Raw genomic sequence first — 21,397 nt, forward strand, 5'->3', positions numbered from 1 at the left:
TTGGACACCCTACAGGATTTCAAACACACCTAATCAGCTGCAGCCCTAGTGAACGAGTAGTTTATCACTTGTATGTTTCAATGCATTATCTAGCTAGAGTACTAGTATTAGATTCAGCTGTATTTACATACTGCAACAGGTAGGACACTTTCCAGTTTATACAGACACTGTGGCTACATCCACACTAGAGGGTTGTTTTTTTTTTTTTTTGACAAAACACCTTCCCATGGAGCACCCACGCTAAAAATACATTGTCAACAAAAAAGCTATGTGGATGCTCTGGGGGGTGTGGGCGCACCCTATCAACAGAGAGGGCTTCTGAGTCATCAGGCAGCCCTGTCTCTTGTGCTTCCAGTTGGCCATTCTGTCAAGACAGGGCTAGGCAGTCCAGCCACTCAGTCAACAACAGATCGCTTTTTTGATCTGCTTGTGTGTATGTGTGGAGGCACTCTGTCGAAATTGTCACATGACTTCTGTCAACAGATCACTGTAGTATAGACAGACTAACTCAGGGGTCAGCAACCAAAATAGCAAGAAGAGACATTTTCCAACTGAGTTTAAAAAAAAATTCAAGACAACACATGCGAATGAGATGGGTCCTTCATAAATAACATCAAACCATGCTTTTTATAACCCCTTCTTTAAGAACAGTGTGCACACACACACGATTTGTAATGTTATACATGTTTACTGTATGATGTTCAAACTTTTTACATATTCTATTTCCTCACACTTTAAGTGTGTGTTTGTAGCACTGTCTTCCTGACTTCCACTCCCAAATCTTCTCTCTCCAGAGGACACTAGGGGAGTTATCTAATGTTGTATGATCACATATCATTTGCTATTTAGATATATGAGTTGTTCAGTTTTGGTGTTTTAGACATTCACTGTTTATGAAAGTAATCAGAAGGTTGTTAAAAACAAAAACAAAAACAAAAAAAAAAAACCTTTGCAATTATAGCATCAGAAGCCACAAAGGAATCCTTAAAGAGCCACAGGTTGCAGATCCCTGGCCTAACTGTGGTGAAGCTAGCATGCTAAAGACAGCAAAATAGCCAGGGAGGTATAGCATAAGCAGCACCTGAGTCCAGCCACCCAACTATGTACCCAGGACTCTTGGGTGGGTTTGTACATCTGTATATTTCACAGCTCAAATAGATGTGTACTAATTCTCCTCAAGCTAGGGAGCTAGAAATAGCAGCATGTGGCTCAGACTTGAAGCCAAATACAAACCCACCCAGACCTCCTGGTTACAGAACCTGCCACTTGTGCTACACCCAGCAACGCAACCTACTTTTAGCATGCTAGTTCTAGCAGAGAACAGACATGTACTCAAGCCAGGATGTGTGCTCCCAGGTACAGTGTAGATGTACCTTTACAACCCTATTCCACTCATCTCACAGTTCTTAAATGAGCAAAAGGGACCAACTGCCTGGATGACAGTTTTACCACAGTTGTAACACAAGTACATGAAGATCTCAGCGGTTCAAGCACTGGCCTGCTAAACCCAGGGTTGTGAGTTCAATCCTTGAGGGGGCCATTTAGGGATCTGGGGCGAAATAGATTTAAAGCGAAAAGATGGTGCTTGGTCCTGCCAAGAAGGCAGGGGACTGGATTTGATGACCTCCTGAGGTCCATTCCAGCTCTGAGATATGTATAAATCTTCAAATTATTACCACCATCACCGTGTTGCTGTGTCACCTAGATACATTTGCTGGTGAGGAAGATGGAACATACACTGACACTTGACTCAAACTCAGTTCTTGAAGGGTTTCCTCACATTAAGTGACATCCTGATTTAACAGGTACTCTCCCTCCCTTTCATAATAATTAGGTTCAAGTCCTGGCTGAACTCAAGTGACTACTGTTCACAGAAACAATGAGAAATCCTGTGGCACTTTATAGACAGATATTCTGCAGCATACACTTTTGTTGGCAAAGACCTGCTTCACCAGATGCAATGTATCATTCATGGAGACAAGGGTTTCAATTAACTGAAGTACTGTAAAGCTGCACTGACCTGAGTGAGAAAGCAATTAGTCACTTACCTTCATTAACAAGTTTGTAGCAAATATACAAACCAATCAGGGGTAAAAAAAATATTTTTATTTAATTTAATCACCAAATATTGGAAAGTCCTGACAAAAATTAAGTATTTTCCAGTTATTATGACCTTTCATTGTAACTATTCCAAAAGGAATTTTACGTGGGTGTTTTCTTTTGTTAGATAAGAGTGAGTTCAGAATGCTCTGTTCATTAAGTAAGAATGCAGACCAACTTTTAAATGCACATTTTTTTTTACCTGGACAGAACTTGCCATAAAGCTTAGTTATCTTGTCGAACCTTTGGCATGACTTCCACGCTTACTGTAATCTACATGATCTTCTGACAGCTTTGTTCTTTATTAAAAATGTTAATGTTTCCTACAGTTTTTTTTGGAAAGTTATTTATTAGTACTAAGGTGAATTACACCTTTGGACTATGTGTTATGTAACAGTGCCTTTTTAAGAAACAGATAATCTATCTTCAGATAACCCCTCAGGTTATCCAAGTTTTACAGGTACCTTGAAGCCATTTCTTTACTATGATTACTGTTTACCATGGTATTTGTATGCAAAATAGGAATTTCTCAGTCTGCTCTCTCTCCCAGTGTATTTGGCAATACAGAGTGATGTGTTAAATGTCTTACTATAAAAAGAGTAATTTTACAACAATCAACATTAATCAGGAGGGATATGCCTATTGAAAGGAGAATGTTTATTTTTGTCTGTAAGCATCCAGTCCATAATAAGATAGGAAATACAAGAGGTTTTGCAATTCAACAGAAGTTTGACAACACTAATGTGTTTGACTATGAAATAACAAGACTGCTAGTAGCTCCAACTCTAAAGTAATCCCCACTGAATTACAGCTGACTTTTTTATACAGAAAGTTTACTGTAGATTTTAGAAAAAAAATGGAGAATGCATTTTCAGAGGTTAGCTAAGTTCCTGTACCAAGAAGAAGAGTTCTACCAAGACAGATTTCCACTTCACAAACTTAAGCCAAGAGAAAAAGCAGTCAAGTAGCACTTTAAAGACTAGCAAAATGGTTTATTAGGTGAGCTTTCGTGGGACAGACCCACTTCTTCAGACCAACAATCTACTTGTTGTCTATGATTTCAGTGCAACTTGACTGCTTTTTGTTTTGATAGTGTATAGACTAGCATGGCTTCCTCTTTGCTACTATTAAGCCAAGAGATGTTAAATTCACTGTTTGGGCCATTTCAAGCAGACAACTGTTTTATAGGTGTTCAACATTCTACTGACCAGGGAACCGTGTGCCAATCAATGGTTCTGAAAGGTTTTTTGTTAATGACTTAACAAAAGGGAAAATTGATGCTCTTTCTTTAGGCTGTGTGAGGACAAGTTAGGGTATCCTCATACCCTACATTCTATAATACAACTGCTATTTGGTCTTTGATTCTCAGCAGCAGCAAACAATTTTCATATATTTCTTAATTTTGGGAGTGGGGGGAGGGGAGGGAAGGGAGAGAGCAGGAGAGCCACAGCCACACAATTATATGCCCTTGAACAACAAGGGCTCTAAGAAAACCTGAGAATTTAACATCTCTTGGCTTAAGTTTGTGAAGTGGAAATCTATCTTGGTAGAACTCTTCTTATGTTAGCTTCAGTGACAGCTCTGGTACTCAGCACATTTGGAAGGTCTGGGAATCAGTCTACTTGTTGTCTATGATTTTACATTATTCTTTCAACATCTTTAGTGTTTTTTTTTTCTTTAAGTTTAGATTATTGGGAGTTGGTGGCAGATTGCAATGGCCAGGAAAGGTTTAGGACTATTCAACTCTAGAGCAAGGGTGGGCAAAATACAGCCCCCAGCAGGAACCTTGGACAGGCTGCACTCATGCCCAGCACAATCTTGCAGAAACCGGTCAATGGGAAATGCCTGGCCTGTGCTTGCAGTGCAGGCAGGCGAAATTCCTCCTCTTCCCTCCAAAGGGTCATGCAGCAGACAAAGATGTACATGGTCCCCACAACAGCAACTTTCTGTGGCATGCAGGGAGCCTGCCTGATATGCTTGCTGGGCTGTTGCCCAGGAGCCATTTAAGGTAACTGCCTCCCAGCCAGAGCCTGCACCTGGCACCCTGCTCTTAATTCTCTGCACCTCCACTCCCAGACCCTGCACCCCAATCCCTGCCCCACATCACAACCCCCACCCAGATCTTGCACCCCCTCCTGCACTCCTCCATTTCAGAATCCTCTCCTGCATCCATAACCCCTCCCAGGCCCCACAGTCCTTCCTGCACTCAATTTCTCTACCTTGAGCTCCCTGCTCCATCCAAGTACCCACACCTCCTCCATGAATATAATGGAAGACAGCTCACTTACTGAATTCCTGGAGTTGCTCCCCCCCCCCACCCCATCATCAAAAATTATTGCCCACTTCTGCTTTAGAGTATTTGGACCTTATTCAATGAAGTCTCCCCATTAAACAGAACACTTAACCATGGGAAACCACATGCTTTGCCAAGTCAGAAACACAGGCAGGATATTTAAAAAAACAGTACACTGAGCAAAAAACCCAAATGTTCATTCATAAGCCAATTTTGGTGTAGGACTTAACAGCCAAACAAACTTGAATTTTCAAAGTATTGCATTAAATGGTCACCCTTCCCCTACACAATTGTTCTTGTATTCTTGGAAATTCCCTCAACTGATTAATGCCTTCCTTTTGTGATAATTCACTGATGTGAAGTTTCAATCCCAATGACACTAAACTACTACTACTGTTCCCATTCTCTCATCTCACTGAAAATGTGTACTTACAAGACCAAAATATTCAACTGAGTTTGTTGCAAACCTCTGAGTTTAAGAACCCTTACGCTTATTTTATAGAACATTTAATTGTTTCTTCAATGTTAGCATTTTCCGCAGTTTCAGACAGGCTTCAAAAATCTAAGAAGATTTATAAATATGTAGAATCAACACATATGTAAATACCTCTTAAAAGACCTTGTTCAGTATTTTATTCTGTATCTCAGAGGAAAAGCTTACAGTTATCAAGAGCCAACTAGCTTCTGTTTATGTCAGTGGAAAGACTTCCATGAGAATTTGGTTGATCCTCAAATGCTTGGCTCTGCAATTAAGCAGCAAGCCTGCTTTAGAAGCGGGAGAGAGGAGAGGAGATTGGTTATCTGGACAGGCTGCTGTAGGAGAAGGAGTATAAAATATGAATCATACAAATGAACATGTTTTGCACCAACTTGGGGGCAAAGTTTAGATCTCCGTTACACACATAGCATGTTAGGTTATACAACAAATTGTAGAATTTGATGCATTGTGCCCAGTCTCTCCATTTTTTTAAGGAATGGGTAAGCCGACTAGTCAACAGACATTTAATTAAACTGCTCTGACATTTCTCCCCATACCATACACACAAAAATCTTGATATCCCTAAATCGCAAAGACAAGATATACAACACCAAAGGTTATGTCTGGGATTATAGGCAAAGGACAGCCACAATGGCTGCTTAAATTTGAACACTGAGCTTTTTATTAGAATCTCAAATATTCTGGAGGATGAAAATGCAGAATTAGCCAAATTACTTCTCAAAAGGCAGAATATTTGCCATTTTTCACATGGTAGCCATATTATCAGCTAAAGAACGCATTACAGAAGAATGTCTACTTAGGAAGACAGTCTTTAAAAGTTATCTTTAAGAAGTCAGCAGCATATTAACTAAATCTGCAATCTATATCAATTTTAGAACTTGGACAGAAACAAGGAGGAGGAGGAGGAAAGATAGAGGCACATTTCACCAATTCCCATGCAAAGAGACGTAGAAAGACAAGAATTATGCAAGTGACCCCAAAGTGATTAACTTGAAAAATGCAAGTCAAGGGAAGAATGTTGCTCTTAATGCAATATTGAAGGAAATAGCAAAACATGGATAGCAACAATGCCCTAAAGACTAATGGGATTGTCAAAATTTGCAGGGCTAAAAATTCAAGTAATGGGGCAGGTGAACACAGTTCCCATATCCCTTGAATTTATTTAACAGAAATAGCTAGAGGGGCTAGAGAGACTGCATTATAAAAGAATGAGAATTAACCTACACGGCGTGGCTAATGCTCACTATTAGGAAAGCAAATATTGACATGGATGATAGTTTTTGGTATCATGAGGGGCATAATCCTGCTCACATCATAACTGACCTAATTTTACCCACAATCACAAGAATAGGCTAGTCTTGTTTCAGAGAGGCACGTGTGATCATTTGGTGATAATCAAGCAATAATCTAGCATCGCAAATATTTGTAAAATAAAACCAGATGTCTTATGGGAATGCATTAACATACACATTTTCTAAGTAACAAAGAATCAAGACATTGAAACAGCATTTATCCATTCAGCCAAAGCCAGTTAGATTTTGCTCACAGATATTTCACGTCAGTGATGTTGCACAGTATGAAAGTATACAAGCCCAAACACACAGCTGACATGTTTTGTCCTATACTTAAACTGTGTCTACCCATGCACTTAATTTCAAAAATACAGGCCCTCTTTTGAAAGAGCACCAGGAGCATCAACACATACACGTTCTTCCTCAAGGTAATCGAAGGAACACAGCTCAAACTTCTAAATCCAGACCCCAATCCTGTATTAGGAAAAGTGCCCCCTTTTCAAAGTTCTTTCAAAAGAAGGTATGTGTAGATGCCCCATGGCCTGCTCTTTTGAAAGAGTAGGCCACCACGGTGCCGGCCAGCTGGAGGGTGGAGATGCCCCAGCCCACAGCAGCAGGGCTCTATGATCCCTGTGTCCGGCCGCTCTTAAAGCTGCGTGGACCCAGAAACCCCCTGGCAGGAAGCTGAGAACGTGCAAGCAGCAAAAGCATGAGCTGCTCTCCGCATGTATTCATAGGCACCCATGAAAATCAAAGAACAGGCATGGCCAGCACCCCTCCACTGAAGGGGCCCCAGGGCCCTGCCTCAGAACCCTCACAGGGCTCCAGGAGCAACAGAGAAAAAAGAAAAAAGGGGTCCCTCCCGAGTAGAGCCCAACTTAAGAGGCCTCCTGTGACTGTGGAAGGAGGAGATGTTGAGGGAGATTGGGATGAAGTGCCAGAATGCCACCACCTTCGCCCACCTTGCCTCAGTACCCTGGGATGCCCCGAGCACACTCCAGACCAAGTACGGTGCAAAGTCAAGGAGCTCTGGCAGGACTAGGCCTGGGCCCAGGCTGAAGGCCGGGCACTCTGGGGCAGGTCCCTCCACCTGCCCGCACTATCAGGAGCTGCGTTCCATCCTGGGGCCCCGGGACAGCTCCCTAACACCTGTCATCCTGGAAATGGCTGCAGACCAGACAGAGGACAAAGCCCAGGAAGAACTGAGACCAGAGAGCCAGAGCCAAGGGCCAGACACCACCCTGGAGTGATCGAGCAAGGAGGGGGGACCTCATGATTGATGTGCCTTCCTGGCTGTCCAGACAGGTGACCAGAATCCGGGTGTCATTGGTGTTTGTCGAGGGACCCTCTGCTAAATCCACGGTGGGGTGCACACCCTGGCTAACGAGGTGGGGGCGACAGCTGCCAGCACACCACGCACAGGCCTAACGGTCTAGGCCTAGACACATCTTGGCCAGCTGTGACCCCCAGCACACCATGATGCCTACTGGTGATAGCCAGCACTCGGCCCCATGGACAGCTCCATGCGCCACATGTGCAATGACACATGGGTGGGGCTGGACCATACCTGGGGACAGTCCCACTTGGGCAGAGATCTCCTATGTGTCCCTGATACTGCATGGATTCTATGCCCATCTCGCCGCCAGGGGGAGATGTCATCCCCAGGGGCACAGCCCCAACGCTCCTGATCAGGGACTATAACACCAGCCTTCTCGCCCTTCAGCTGCACCCCCCACCCTTCGAGGGCTGGCAGAGTCCCATGCCCTCCGTGATCCTGGAGAGCCCAGGCACCTCCATCAGCACCACCACGCTGGGCCCACAGCAGCGTTCAGAGGAGAACACTGCCATCCTCTGCCAGGCCAATTTAAGAATTGCTAATTCTAAGAGGAAAAAGAGAAATGTTAATGAAGGGAAATCTGTGTACAGGCTGAATCTCTCTTAATATAGAATTCTCTCATCCAGCAACATCCATAATTGGGCATGATTTTATTTAGCCCCATGACCACTTATAAATGTGGCCAAGTTTCCCATGGTCCCATAAAGTTTGTTTCCAGCCACCAGTCTTGGCTCTCAGTGCTCTGTGCTGTTATTTATCTGTAATTTACTCCTAAGCATCTTCTAAGAGCCAAGTTAGCAGTGAAAGCGCTGGTAATGCGCTAGAAAACATGGACCTCCCTGGTACCGCAAATTCTCTCATCTGGCACTAGTAAGTTTGAGAGCTCCAGATTAGAGAGGTTCAACCTGTACTTCATTGCCAACATCCTTTGGCAATGGGAGATGACATTTTCTCTCTGAATGAAGCAGATACTAACTTCTTAAGTAGGATCTTTTTTAAAGTTAGGGGACAATTTTAAAGTGGAAAGTAGTTAGTGGTTATCAGCAAGTCCACGAATGTGTAAACAGTTTCATGAGAATCAGCTAGTTAGCTGCTTGATGAGCTGTCTCCACTGCCACAGATACTCCAATTTTTTTTCTAATCCTCTGCCCTTGTGGATTAAAGTCTTATGTTCCAAAAACTTTCATCAGGCCACAATGTATTCTCCAGACACCTGAAAGGCCCATATTCTACCTCTGTAACCAAGTGTTTCCTGAAAGCAGTGAAAAATTTTGTCATTTATTGTTAGCGAGGACGCCCCTCATTGAGAAAACCCACAGAATTATACCTGAGGTTCTCCTGCTCCCCCCCATATTTTCAACAGCTCATCCTATAATTTCTTTGATGCCTTTGTTCAGATACAGTTTACTTTGTTGACTAATTCTGTAGCAGACAAGGATTTACATTCCCTTGATCATTTGTCCAGGACCAGTACTTAGGAAGAGATTAAGCAAATCGTAGGAATGTTTTCAGGACATGTGACATGCTTGTGGCTCTGACAGGTCATGGGAGACCTGAAAGTCTGACTCCTACTGCCTTACTTCCTGCTGACAGGCTCCAGTTCCAGTTCTAGCTTTACTTCAGCAGAGCCACCAGACACTTAAATTTAGATTAATAGTGTATTCCTAAGGTTCGCAGAACAGCAGGTTGGAGACTTCAGGAATACCTAACCTATACACTTGTTAATTAGTCTGAGACTTTTCTTATATTCTGTAGTTTTTGTTTTTTTTTTTTGAAGTGCATTCTCAATGCATTTTTGCCATCATTGTATAATCTAACAGCTAGAAACAAGGGTAAACTAAATCATCAACCAGCTGGCCATAGACCACAACGCAGTAGTTAGAGGCCACCAGTAGTGCCCGGGCCAATCTGAAAAACGTTGCTGTCTACCACGTGAATAGGGCAGACTTCAAACTTCTTACAATATGCAGGCAGTGATTGTTTCTAGCAATTGTGGTTTGAGACAGCAATTGCTGAAATCATGTCATAATTCAAGTGGGGAAAAATTGTATTAGTCTGAATGGCAGTTTTAGTTCTGCCGTAACTCACTATGGTACAATCAAATGCTCTATACCACAAAGAATACTAGAACATTGCTAGTCCTGCTAATTCACAGATCATTTTACCTTAACTTTTACACTGGCCCTCCAATTACCAGTACTGTTTTACCCCAGTGCAGGACTAAGCATATCAAGTTCCAGACCAATGTGATTTTCAGCCTGTGATGTAAGAGCAACAGTGAGTCTGCATTTAAAAGAGACTAATTACTGCAAAGCAGGATCAGTTCAAAGGCCCTGGTGCATATTAGAAAGCTTGTGACCAGAGGCTTAGCGGAGTGGTAACATGTTCAAAGGCGGTTTTCAAAACACTTATTAACTAATTTCATAAAAACATTGCTAACTAAAGAAGACAGAAGCAAACGACTGTCGATCATTTTGTTTATGCACCTCAGGATACAATTAAAGGTTTATTATAGATACTAGACAAGAAAAAAAACAACTGCACAGACAGCTTTAACTGACTTCAGGGAACAGTGTTCTGCAACATCTGCACAACAACTAAAGTAGTGGAGAACAGTTCTGGAATTCAATTATTTATGCTTTAGTTTGAATAGGCTGTGTATCAGGCAAAATTTAAAAGGGTTAACTATGCTTGTTGACTGCTCTCAACTGAAATGAGATCTGGACTGAAAAAATCATCTGTGTCTTGACCATGTCTATAACCTTGCACAAGCATATAAATAGGCACTTGGGGACAGTTTTGAATTTGTTTATTTTAGAAGAACCACACAGAAGGACCTTCAATTTCATGAAGACAAACGATTGCTGCAAGACTGTGGTAACAATGCTAGAATCATTCAAAAAGGATGAACGCAAGATAAAAGACATCCTGGTATACTGTTTCTAATGAATGTTTGCCAGTTAATGCTGGCAAATTTATATGGTAACAATTTGATTATCCTCAACATAAGACTATGTAAAATTCATACAGACTGCAAAGTAACACACAGCTGAAAGAAAAAAGGTTTTACTCCAAGACAGCTCTGCTATTCAAGCCCCAAAACAGAAGTCCAGCAAATCTAAAGAAAAAGTGGTTTTCAATAGGATCTATTTTCCATCTTTGAAGGGTGTTTTCCAACCTACATTTCCTGAAGATAGAAAGATAGAAGCTTAATTTCTTTATTTGAAAGTGTTTTCTAGACAGCCACACATGAAGCTGGAGGAAAAAAAAAAAAAAGATCCAAATACCTAACTCATGGCACTTACAAAATCTCTAATCCTCTTATTGTTACAGCTAAAGCCACATCTACACTAAAAAAGTGAGAGAGTGGTGGATGTATTTCTCCCTGCCTGTCTCCCAGAGTGGCCAGTTGTGGGGGCCATGTGTTCTGTGCTCCACATGCCACATAATTCCGGCACTGCAAGCACATCCCATGAAGATCTCATTGGATGGCTTCCAGCCAATGGAAGCTGTGAGATTGTGCTGGGATGGGGAGAAGCACGTGAAGTACCTCCCTCCTGCCCCAGGCGCAAGAGACATGCAGGAGCACAGCAAGCTCCTGGTAGGCTGTGGGACAGCGAGGGGTCAGATCTGGCAGTTTGGTGAGCAGCACCTGGCCCACAGGCTGTATTTTACCCACCCCAATCTAAGCCCTGTGGGCTGAAGAGTGAGAGAGAAGGGGTTCAGTGTTGTCACCTGTTGATGAGTGAGAGAAGAATGGCCAACAACTGCTTAAGAGCTACAAATGGATATGAGGTCCACTGGTAAAGAATCTTTCCACCAGCATTTGTTGGAGAGCAAGGAGAGATGACCAAATGAGCAGAGCCTCCTTTGCATCTGTGTTAGGAGACAGTTTGGGGCATTTTAGTAAATGTTACATTTTGCATTTGGGGACAATTAAAAGCAATTGACTTTGCTGGGAAATACAAGGACAAGTGTGCTTGGAATCACCCTAAAGCAAGATTGCTGTCAGACAAAGTTGGGTTAGAAAACCTGGACTAGGCTATAGAGGGAAGGTGGAAAAAGACTTCTTACTAAGATGGCCCCTGAGGTGGTGAGGAGTCAGTCAAGAGCCCACAATTGCTAGCAGCTAAACTGAAACTACTGAATAGTGCAAAACGATGGTAGCTTTGAGAGAGTAGCAGCAGACTGGTAACATCAGACAATGCAAAGCATTAGTGACAACAGCTCTAAGATGACCAGCAGTGCAGACTGGCAAAGGCAACAGCAGCTTCTCCAAGGCAACACACAGCTGAAAAGGGATGGACAGCACAGAGCTAGATAACTTGGGCCAAAGCCACAACCTACTCACAGGACACTGGCACAGGCCTCCCTACCCAATACTTAAAGCTGAAATCATTTCAGCTGGGCTAGGTAATAAAGCCTGCAGAGTAGCCAAGGCAGCACTGACTTGAGAATCCTTGGACTTCTCTAAACCAGGACAGTTAACCCTAAGTGGGGAGGAGGGAAGTGGTCAGAACACACTAGCAATTTACAACAGCCAAAGAAGGACTGAGGCTGGGACTACTGCAAAGACAAATTCATTTTGGTAGATTCTCCTCCCTGCACCTCCCCAAATATGTAGTCCCTGGACTCAGTGCTTTTGAGTGGGGAAGAATTGCCTACCAGGGAGGGCTTCCAAGGATGGTGTATATAGTTGCTCAGGTTTCCGGCAGAGATTCAAGCTGATGACAATTAAGAAAACCTCTGGAAACTGAACCCAGACCTTTTTCCTGACATCAGCAACCAGCCAAAGGGAAGGTATGTCTTACATGATTATAGCTTGCAGTATTCCAAGACTATATTCAAACAAGAGAACTACAAAGAACATAGAAAAACTTGCAATTACATAATCCTTTCAACTACATTTGTTGGAATCCAGATTTTCTTTCGAGAGAGTGGGTCAGTGACAAGACAGAGTTCAAAGAGCACCAGTTAGTCTAAGAGTTCCTCCAAGCCAATGGCTCACTAGGCTAAAGTAATTAAGGGATGTCAGTTTCATAGCTACTGGTCCACAAGGAAGCAATGCTGGCCGCATCATATTCAACTGCCCCAAGCCAACGGATCAACTACTCATCTGGCAGCATGGTCAACTGGTAGGAGCCTTTAGAAGTAAGACGGAGGAAGACTCAAATCTATCACCTTGAGAGTTTTAGCCTGTAGTACCTAACCACTCAGCCAGCACAACTACCCAGAGGTAGTAGTAACCCATTTTACCTGATCATCACTCAGATACTACAGTAACAGACACTATAGAAAAGCTTAAGCTAGTAACAACTAAGGGCAAAGACAACCTATATTTAGTTACTAAACAGTACTGTTGGCAAAGCATTTATATGCTTATTACCAAGGTCAGACACACCTGAACCACGGAACATGTAGAATTCACCTGTGTGTCCATACCGCACAGCTCTCCCCAACTAACATCAAAGTTAGTCAAGAATTTGTCCACTGGAAAGATGAAAAACATCATAACTATTGAAATGGCATTTCAATGAGAAGCAGAGAGTTTCTATAAACCTGTTCATATCCATTGGGCCTACTCAAATTATAGTGGGTTTTTTCCATGACAAAAATGTTTCTATAGGCTATGGGGTGGGGGAGAATATCTTTCCTGTTGTAACAGCTGCATTCCAAACTTTAATATCGCTACTGTATCTCAGAGAAACATTTTATATTAGAGAAGCACTAATATATTTGGCAAAGTCAAGAACCAAGACAACTGTTCACTTAGTACTGGCGTCCAACCAACATCACAGAAGCAGTCTAACAAGTTAGGACATGACATCAGTGTGAAAGACCCTGTCACAACTCCAGTCAAATGTCTCTAAAAGGTTGGAAAAGTCAATTTTGATGGAAGCCAGATCAGATCATGCTTCTTTGCTCACACATTTGGGACAGAAGTTGACGTGGTTAACTATTAAAAGCAGGCCAAAACTGCAAATACTTAAGTAAACATCTTTTCTGAGGTGATATACTTCTAAGGACAAAGATGTTAGAAGTCATGGATGCTTTATCTATCATTCTGAACACAAGCACAACAGCTTCCTAGTCAGTCAAGATGCTACATTATTCATTTAAAGTTAGTAAAATATTACGAAGAAAAATCTTTGAAAAAAAAGTTACTGCAATTAAGTCAGTATGTACACAGTCCTCCAAACATTAAGACTAGAATTTTGCAGGCATGTATATTTAAATATATATGCACACTATTTATACAGAGCAAATAAATTTATATAAAATGTCATCTGAAATGTGGCACATTTATACGGCTACGTCTACACTACAGTCCCCTTTTGAAAGGGGAATGCAAATGAGGCAAATTGGAAATGTAAATAAAGCAGCAATTTACATATCACACTTCATTTGCACAATCATTTTCAAAAGAAAGTCTTCTGAAAGAAAAACAGCCATGTACATGGGGTTCTTTTGAAATAAAACCCAATTTTTGAAACCACCCACCCTTCTTCCTATTTTTTTTCAGGAAGCAGGATGCTTTGAAAAACGTGGTTTTATTTCAAAAGAACCTAATTTACACAGCTATTTTTCTTTGGAAAGACTTTCAAAAAATGTGATTATGCAAACGAAGTATGAAATATGTAAATCAGCACTTCATTTTCATTTCTGATTTGACTCATTTGCACTCCCCTTTTGAAAGGGGACTGTAGCATAGATGTAGCCTACATGACTAGCTCAATGAGAAAAATTTAGCTTAGATTTCTACCTGAAAAATTACATGAAAAAAGCTTGTTCTCTAGCTAAAATATGGGGTTTCCTGAACAGTATTAAAAGTTTCTGAAGGCTCAACAAAAATAGCCGTTTCAGTAACTACTGCCCACATCTGCATCACAAGTCTCTGTAAAGTATTATACATTGAGCAACTTCATGATTATGCATTAGATTTAGATTTATTCACTCATTATGCAGTTTGTACTGTCTGGCTTTTAATTTCCTGAACAAACCATTTAACGTTGTGGGCTTTAGGCATTTCATAAAGAATTCCCTGCTCAGGAAGGAGGTAACTAGTGAACTTTTGAGACACTATGGCATCTCACCTGCTTACTATATGAATAGAAGATAGATTGATTGTGGAATTGGAGTCTAAACCTTTGACACTCATATACATGCTTAACTTCACACAGAAAACTTATGGCATATAGTTAAGCATGTGGGAAAGCATTCTTAAAGTAGGATCCTGCACAGAAATCCTTTTGAGATTACTCCAGAACTGGAGTTAAAAGCTTTTGCTTCCCCCTTTTGGTTATTCAAAGGGAAAGCTGATCTTCCTGAGATGGGCAAGATACCTCTTCTAAAAAAAAAAAAAAGTTTAAAACTGAACATTTTAGAAAAAAAACAACAATACCTGTGCCTTCCCCACACAAAAAAAAACCCAAAAGCCTACACAGCAGAATTACTACAAGACTCATTTCCCTCAGATTTGGTCACATTTAATCTTCAGATTCTAGTATTTTGCGATATTGGAGCATTTGTTCAAGAGTTTTCATTCTAGCTACAAGGCCAAAAAAAGCTCCTACAGGTTGAACCTCTAGTGCAGCACCCTCAGGACCTGACCAGTGCTGAAGGAGAGAATTTGCCAAATCACAAGCGCTCAATATTGTCTACCAGCATCACCAACACTTACACTGCTTACTGGACTTTTAGAAGACATTTAGGAGTAAAGTACCGCTAGCTAAGATCACGAAACACAGAGCCAGAACTGATGGCTATAAACAAATTTGATGGAACCATGAGGAACATGGCCATACCCATAATTAGTGGTTGTCCCGTTAAAATTATGCTGGATCATGGATATTGCAAGATGAGAGAGTGATGGATTAGAGAGGTTCAACCTGTAGTAGATACCAAAATCTACTGGTGTGGAAATAGCATAAGCTTTATCATATAGATACTGGAAAAATGGTCTCAAAGGAATCAGAGATAATATGGAACAATATTTAACAAAGATATAAGAAGAAAGATTCCTATTTATTACGATTTCTTTTATTATTTATATACAGCACCTTATTGCTTAAGACATCTGGGGGGCCTTATCAGGTATTGGTCTATATTATAAAACTAGTAACCACATGATAAGAACAATCCAGCCATCACTTAAAAAGGGCTCACTAAACAGATAAGTCTTGGTTTGTAACATGAAATTTATCAAACCCAAATTCAAGCCCATTATCACTGGAAGAGAAAAAATCCCCACCAGATTTTAAAGCATAAATTCATGGAACTGAACACCAAGGATGATCAAGTAATTCATAACTATAAGAGGGTAGAAGAGAGAGACATTAGACTAACATGATTCAGTTTTACACAGCCTGTGAGCTACAACAGGTGCAAACTTTGTTCATATCACAGCATACTGATTCCCCCTTAAGGGTTTTCAATATCAGAAGCATTCTTATCGAAGCACTCAATCATATGTACTTATATAATATGGGGTTGCAGTACTTAGATGAAGTGGTAACACACACTACATAAAACTCCCATGGAAAGTATTATGCAAATCATGCACATCAGTGAAATTAGTGGTATCTTTTTGCTGTGGCATGTCACCAAAGCTTTGGGCACTGCCAGTCTGTGACACACTACAGCCTAGCTGGCTCACAGCAGACAATACAGGACATACCTTTTGCTCCCCGCACTCCACCTTTCACATGATGCAAAAATTAAGTAGCCTTCTCATCTTATATTAGCAGCTAAAATTATTTTTAAATTTACTGGCAGTTTGCAGCCAAAACAAAACACACCAAGAGGGGACCTAATTTCATGATTTCATGCTTATCAGAGAGTGAATGCTTTCTTCAGTTATTCATACACATGTGCATTAAAACTTCAGAGAATTGCTTGATGAAGTGGGAAGAATTTTCCTTTAAAATATTGGAGCAATATTTTGAAGTCACATGAGAATGGATAAGATTGCTGTAATCCACTTACAGGTTTTTTTGTATTAAACACCCTCCAAGTCAAAAGTCTACACAATGCTTTGGAGTACTAGGTTTTGAAGCTGTACCAGCAATTTAGAGGACATGGTAAAGTCTGTCTTCACAAATCTAGACATGCTGTCCTAATTAAGGGCAGCATTTACATTTAAAAAACCTGGCTCCATCATCTGGCTGTTTTGGATAGTACCTGATGAGTTTGATTGCTTTGAACCGAGTCTACCCACTTTTGGTCAAGTCAGCCATTTGCATGACCTAGAGAGGGAGAACAGCTCTGCCAGCACCAATAACTGCCAAATGCCTTACACATCAAAAAAAAAAAATCCAGAAATGCAGGATACAGGCCCATCTCTTGGTCTGCAGAAGGTATATACAAGCAACTCCTCAGTTAAATGAAGAGGGTGTTGACAGTTCCTTAAACACTTACGTGAATCCAAGTTCTGAGATTCCCAGCATTGATTTTGCAGTAGCATTAGCCTTCAGGCTAATACAATTTCAAACAAACATTCCAATACAAAGTTTGACAGATTCCTTCTAAATGGGGGAAAAAATATATACAAAAACTGCTTACTTAACTTGGTTTTTCCACAGCTGTTGAGAACTTGGCAAATATAAAACGGGTGCCGTAAAACAAGTTCTCTGCAACAATGCTGTAAGTAAGTGTCCTGATTTGTATGCCTGAGGGAAGAACAGCTGGAGAATGCAGGATCCTCCCATATTATATGTTAAGTGATGTCATAACTGGGTTTCCAAGAAGTCTAAACCCTGTGTTTTGAAACTGTATTTTAAAGGACAACAAGAACTTTCTTTAAAAGCTAGCTTACTGCCCTACTTCTGTCAGGGCAAGTTGGACCTTCTGCATTTTATCAGAACCCTAAACTTCTTGCCTCTCGTCAAAGTTCACAAAATGTTTCTAAATACTTCAAGTCTCCTTTAAGTGCACATTTTCAGAATTAAGTCTCTAAACACAGTATCTGATGTGCACTGATGTTTAAATACTCTTTCTAGAAAAGTTCTAAAAATACTTGGGTAAAAGACAGATTGCTCTGCAATTAAATGTTTCACAGTGCTGATAGTAAGGGGCTCCTTTAGGGTTACGGAACAGTATTTAACACCTCTGTTAAAAAGTTACAATAAAAGAAGCAAGTGATATTTCTGTACACCATGCATTTCCCAAAATTATTCCTGTATGTGCAATATTACAATCTACCAGGCATATGGTGAAGTACATTATGGATTGCTTCATTCTTTCATTGTTCTGGAAGTATATTTTATGACCTTATTTGAGACACCAAAGAACAGTTCTAATGCTGGGGACATAGTCTGACAGTTACTGCAGGTCCAGGGTCTCTCATTCCCCGCTTTAACATTCTAGTTCATATAAATATATTGAAATAAGCACAAAAAGGAGAACAAAATTTAATGAGAATACAAACATCTAGTTTAAGTTTTTTCCATTTAGCACTCTGCAGTTACTAAAACATCATCACACAAGAACCCATGTAGTTCAACTTTACTACTAAGGGTTTACCCTGGAAAATGAATTGTAATTACAAATATGCAAGATTCCTGATAAAGACTTTCTAGCTTGGATTTCTTTTGAGCTTCTCCTCACCCCCCTGCCAAGTCTTCAAAAGTTACAGTTTGCCTTACAGCCAACTTTAGCTACAACTCAGACAGGGCTTCTGCTAAGATACCAGAATATGGCTACAAAACCATTCATGTAGAGCATATAGTTTAATTAATTCAGAAGTTGTTCCGACAGAAAACATTATGCTGAAAGTCATGTAGAACACTGATTTTATAGTTAGTTACTACAAAAACTGTTATTCTTCCCTTGGCACTCTTAACCCAACTGGGTAATAACCCAAAAGAGTGGGAGATTACAGGTGTAAATGCAGAATCATACTCAAAACCAAGTGACAAAATACCTTTTTCAAGATAAATGAATGTGAAGAATACACAGATATATAGTTACCCAGAAATGTGCATGGCAGTTAACCATCATGGTCCTTTCAATAAGCTCATCAGGACACTCTAGGAGATGGTGTCCAGAGACCACACCAGCATTGTTAACCAGGACTGAGACCTCTCCAACCTCTTTACGGACCCTCTCAGCTGTCAAGTAGACATCCTCCCTCTTGCTCACATCACAGGTATATGTATAAACCTGCAAACTGCAGTGGGGCAGCACCTCTTCTTCACCATCTCCAGCTGCTAAAGAATCCAGAACATAAAGGTTACATTCTCAATTAATCTCAACATTCAGGTAAAAAGGCACAAAGAAGAAAGAGTAAACATTCATCCATTACACCTTAAGAGTTCTATTTACTTTGGCAGCATCACAGTACACAAACCCTATATTTACTGTTCCTGCTTGGAAAAAGATAAATCTGAGGCTCCAGGTTTACTTGCAGCTGTCTGAATCAAAGGTTACACTGATGAAGTATGATCTGTGCTCTCCCACTCATGAATCTCTCTTCCTAGCAAGGGATACAAGCACAAAACCCCACTCCTTCATGGGTGGTCAGATATAAGTGATTGGGAGTGGGGAACAAAATCCTTGTTTGCAGCTGGGTTTGTGGACCAATGCCAGATACAGCTAGTTTAAGTCACAAACCAGTCCCCAGTGACAAGAAGCAAGAATGGCCAGAAGACAGTCACAGGTGCTAAAGAATCCCAGTAATACCCCCCCTCTGGATGTTCAGCTAGCCTCTAACAGCAAGTTGTCCTTTCCCGGCAGTATCACCCCAGTGGTAAAGCAGGTGGTTTTCCTGAAAGCAAGAACAAACCCCTCTTACAAAATACTCTCCACACATGATAAATTGTGACTTCCTCTTCACCAGGGGCGCTGAAACAATTTAAATAGCATGGGCACAGAAAACTGCTGAACCAAACTGTAAACCCCCCTAGTCAATGGAAATCAGTTCAAGCCAGCAAGCGGGGCAGAACACCTAACACTCTAGTTCCAGCACCAGTGCTCCTCACCACCTTCCTAAAACCCCCTCCCCAGCTGAACACCATGAGATCTAGTGCCATCCCTCTGCCCCACCAAAAGGCAGGCAGGCAGGCAAGGTAGGGCTACCTCCCCAGTAGGAGTGCACTAATCCAGAGCCACACTGTCCCTGGAGCTCAGGCAGCGAGCTGTTATTGTAGTCGTCACATTTATTAGGGGAAGAAAGAAGAAAGGAAGGGGAGATGGGGTGCGTGGGATACATTACGCCCATAAAACCCATCAGCACCTAGACCTAGCGCACAGTAGGACACGCTAGTCCTTGCCCGAGCCGGGCAGCGCACTTACCTGGCTGGGCAACTGCAGCCGCCTCCGCCAGCTCCCGGTAGATGTGGCGCACCATGCCTGCCGTCTCCTCATTGCTCTGCGTGTTGATGTCCCACAGCACCAGCAGCGCTCGGCGGCGGGCGAACTCCAGGGCGAAGAGGCGGCCCAGGCCGCTGCCCGCCCCGGTGATGAGGCACACCTGCCCCGCCACACTCTTCTCCTTGGGCCTCACCAGCCACTTAGCCGCGGCCAGCACGAACGCCCAGAGCACTTTGAAAGTGACCACGAAGAACTCCAGCAGGATGTTCATGCTTGCAGCGCCGCGCCCCGCCCCGGGCTCCGCTCCGGCTCCTACCGGCGGCCCACCCGGTGCGCTGGGAGAGGGGAGCCTGCCTGCTCCGTGCCCCCGCACCCCTTAGCCACAGGTCAAGGAAAAGCTGCGCGGAGCCCAAGGGACTCCGGGGGCACCGGCAGCAGCGGGACAGAGCGCTCAGCCTGCAGCGCCGGGCACGCAGCAGCCAGAGGAGGCAGCGCAGGTAGCACTCGGCTAACGCTAGGCGCTGCCCGGGCTCCACGCCGCCTGCAGCGCCTGGGGTGGTGGTGGGGGACTGCCTGGGAACCGCGGAGCCGGCTGCCGGCTGCCTCCTCTGGCTGCTCGGGAGCGACTCGCCGGCTGCGGGCAGGGAGACTTTAAAGAGGAACTAGCTCCCTCTGCACTGGCCGCTGTCCTTCCCCGGGCTGCGCCGCCGAGCCCAGCCGAGCCGCCCTGCGTGCGCCCGCGGGCAGCCGGGGCCAGCTCTCCCTTGGCGGCTAGCACGGCGGGACGGAGGCGCACCTCGGCCGCTCAGCCAAGGAAAGGAGCACCGCTCTCGCCCCTACCCAGCTCCCGCCTTCGGCGCTCCGCACCCCGCCACTGGAAGGGAGCATCGCCACGCTCCGCGCGCTATATAGCCACCCACCCACGGCGCGGCAACGGGTCCCCTCCCCCACCCCATTCCCAGGCCCGCCCCCAGCCCAGCCCACTTCGCATTCCCACATCTTCCCCCAGCCCATTTCCGCCTCCCCCGCCCCACCCCTTCCTCATCGCCAGCCCCCAGCCCGGCCTTCCCAACCTCACTCACACCGCCCGCGGCCCCAGTCCCGCCCCATGACCGCCCTCCGCCGCGGCCCGCCACGCACAGCCGGCTCCGAGCACAGCGACAGGTGCCCAAGCCCCAGCCACCCACTGCCAGTCCTCGCACAGCCCCGGCCCGCGCTCCCTGCTGCCCAGCGGCACTTTCGGGCCCGCCTGCCGTCAGGAGACACCGGGCGCCTCTCGCCCCGAGGCGGACCTCGCCGCTGGGTTACAAACAAGAGTCTTCAGGGCCCTCCCCAGCTCGGGGCAGCGGACGGGACTACACGTCCCAGCCTGCAAAGCGAATCCCCTCAGCCTACAGTTCCCAGAGTGCATTGCGCTACCCGGAGGCCGTCGGCTTTCAGGAACTGCATGTCCCAGCATGCACTGCGGCCTAGAGCCTTCCATTACGTCCGGGAGCCGCGGCCCCGGTGGGACTTGGGATGCTGGGACTTGTAGTCAGCGGCGGCTAAGTTGCTCCTCGGGCTAGCCC

At 43.5% G+C, this 21,397-nt stretch overlaps 1 protein-coding gene across 2 annotated transcripts in view; it reads right to left on the reverse strand.

Annotated features, from left to right (window-relative positions):
- The window catches only part of RDH10 (retinol dehydrogenase 10), a 40,356-nt gene extending 19,616 nt beyond the window's left edge, over positions 1-20,740 (reverse strand). Inside the window, exons 1-2 of one of the 2 annotated variants that reach the window (XM_074987076.1) lie at positions 19,812-20,740; positions 18,489-18,724 (exon numbers count right to left, since the gene is read on the reverse strand). In XM_074987076.1, the coding sequence (XP_074843177.1) occupies positions 18,489-18,724; positions 19,812-20,100 (525 nt within the window). In that variant the 5' untranslated portion in view covers positions 20,101-20,740. Of the gene's footprint in view, positions 1-18,488; positions 18,728-19,811 lie in introns of both variants that reach the window. The other variant, XM_074987075.1, reaches the window with a different exon arrangement.
- Positions 20,741-21,397: the final 657 nt, after the last annotated feature.

This window comes from Carettochelys insculpta, chromosome 2, assembly GCF_033958435.1.
Source record: "Carettochelys insculpta isolate YL-2023 chromosome 2, ASM3395843v1, whole genome shotgun sequence".
Classification (NCBI taxonomy): domain Eukaryota; kingdom Metazoa; phylum Chordata; order Testudines; family Carettochelyidae; genus Carettochelys; species Carettochelys insculpta.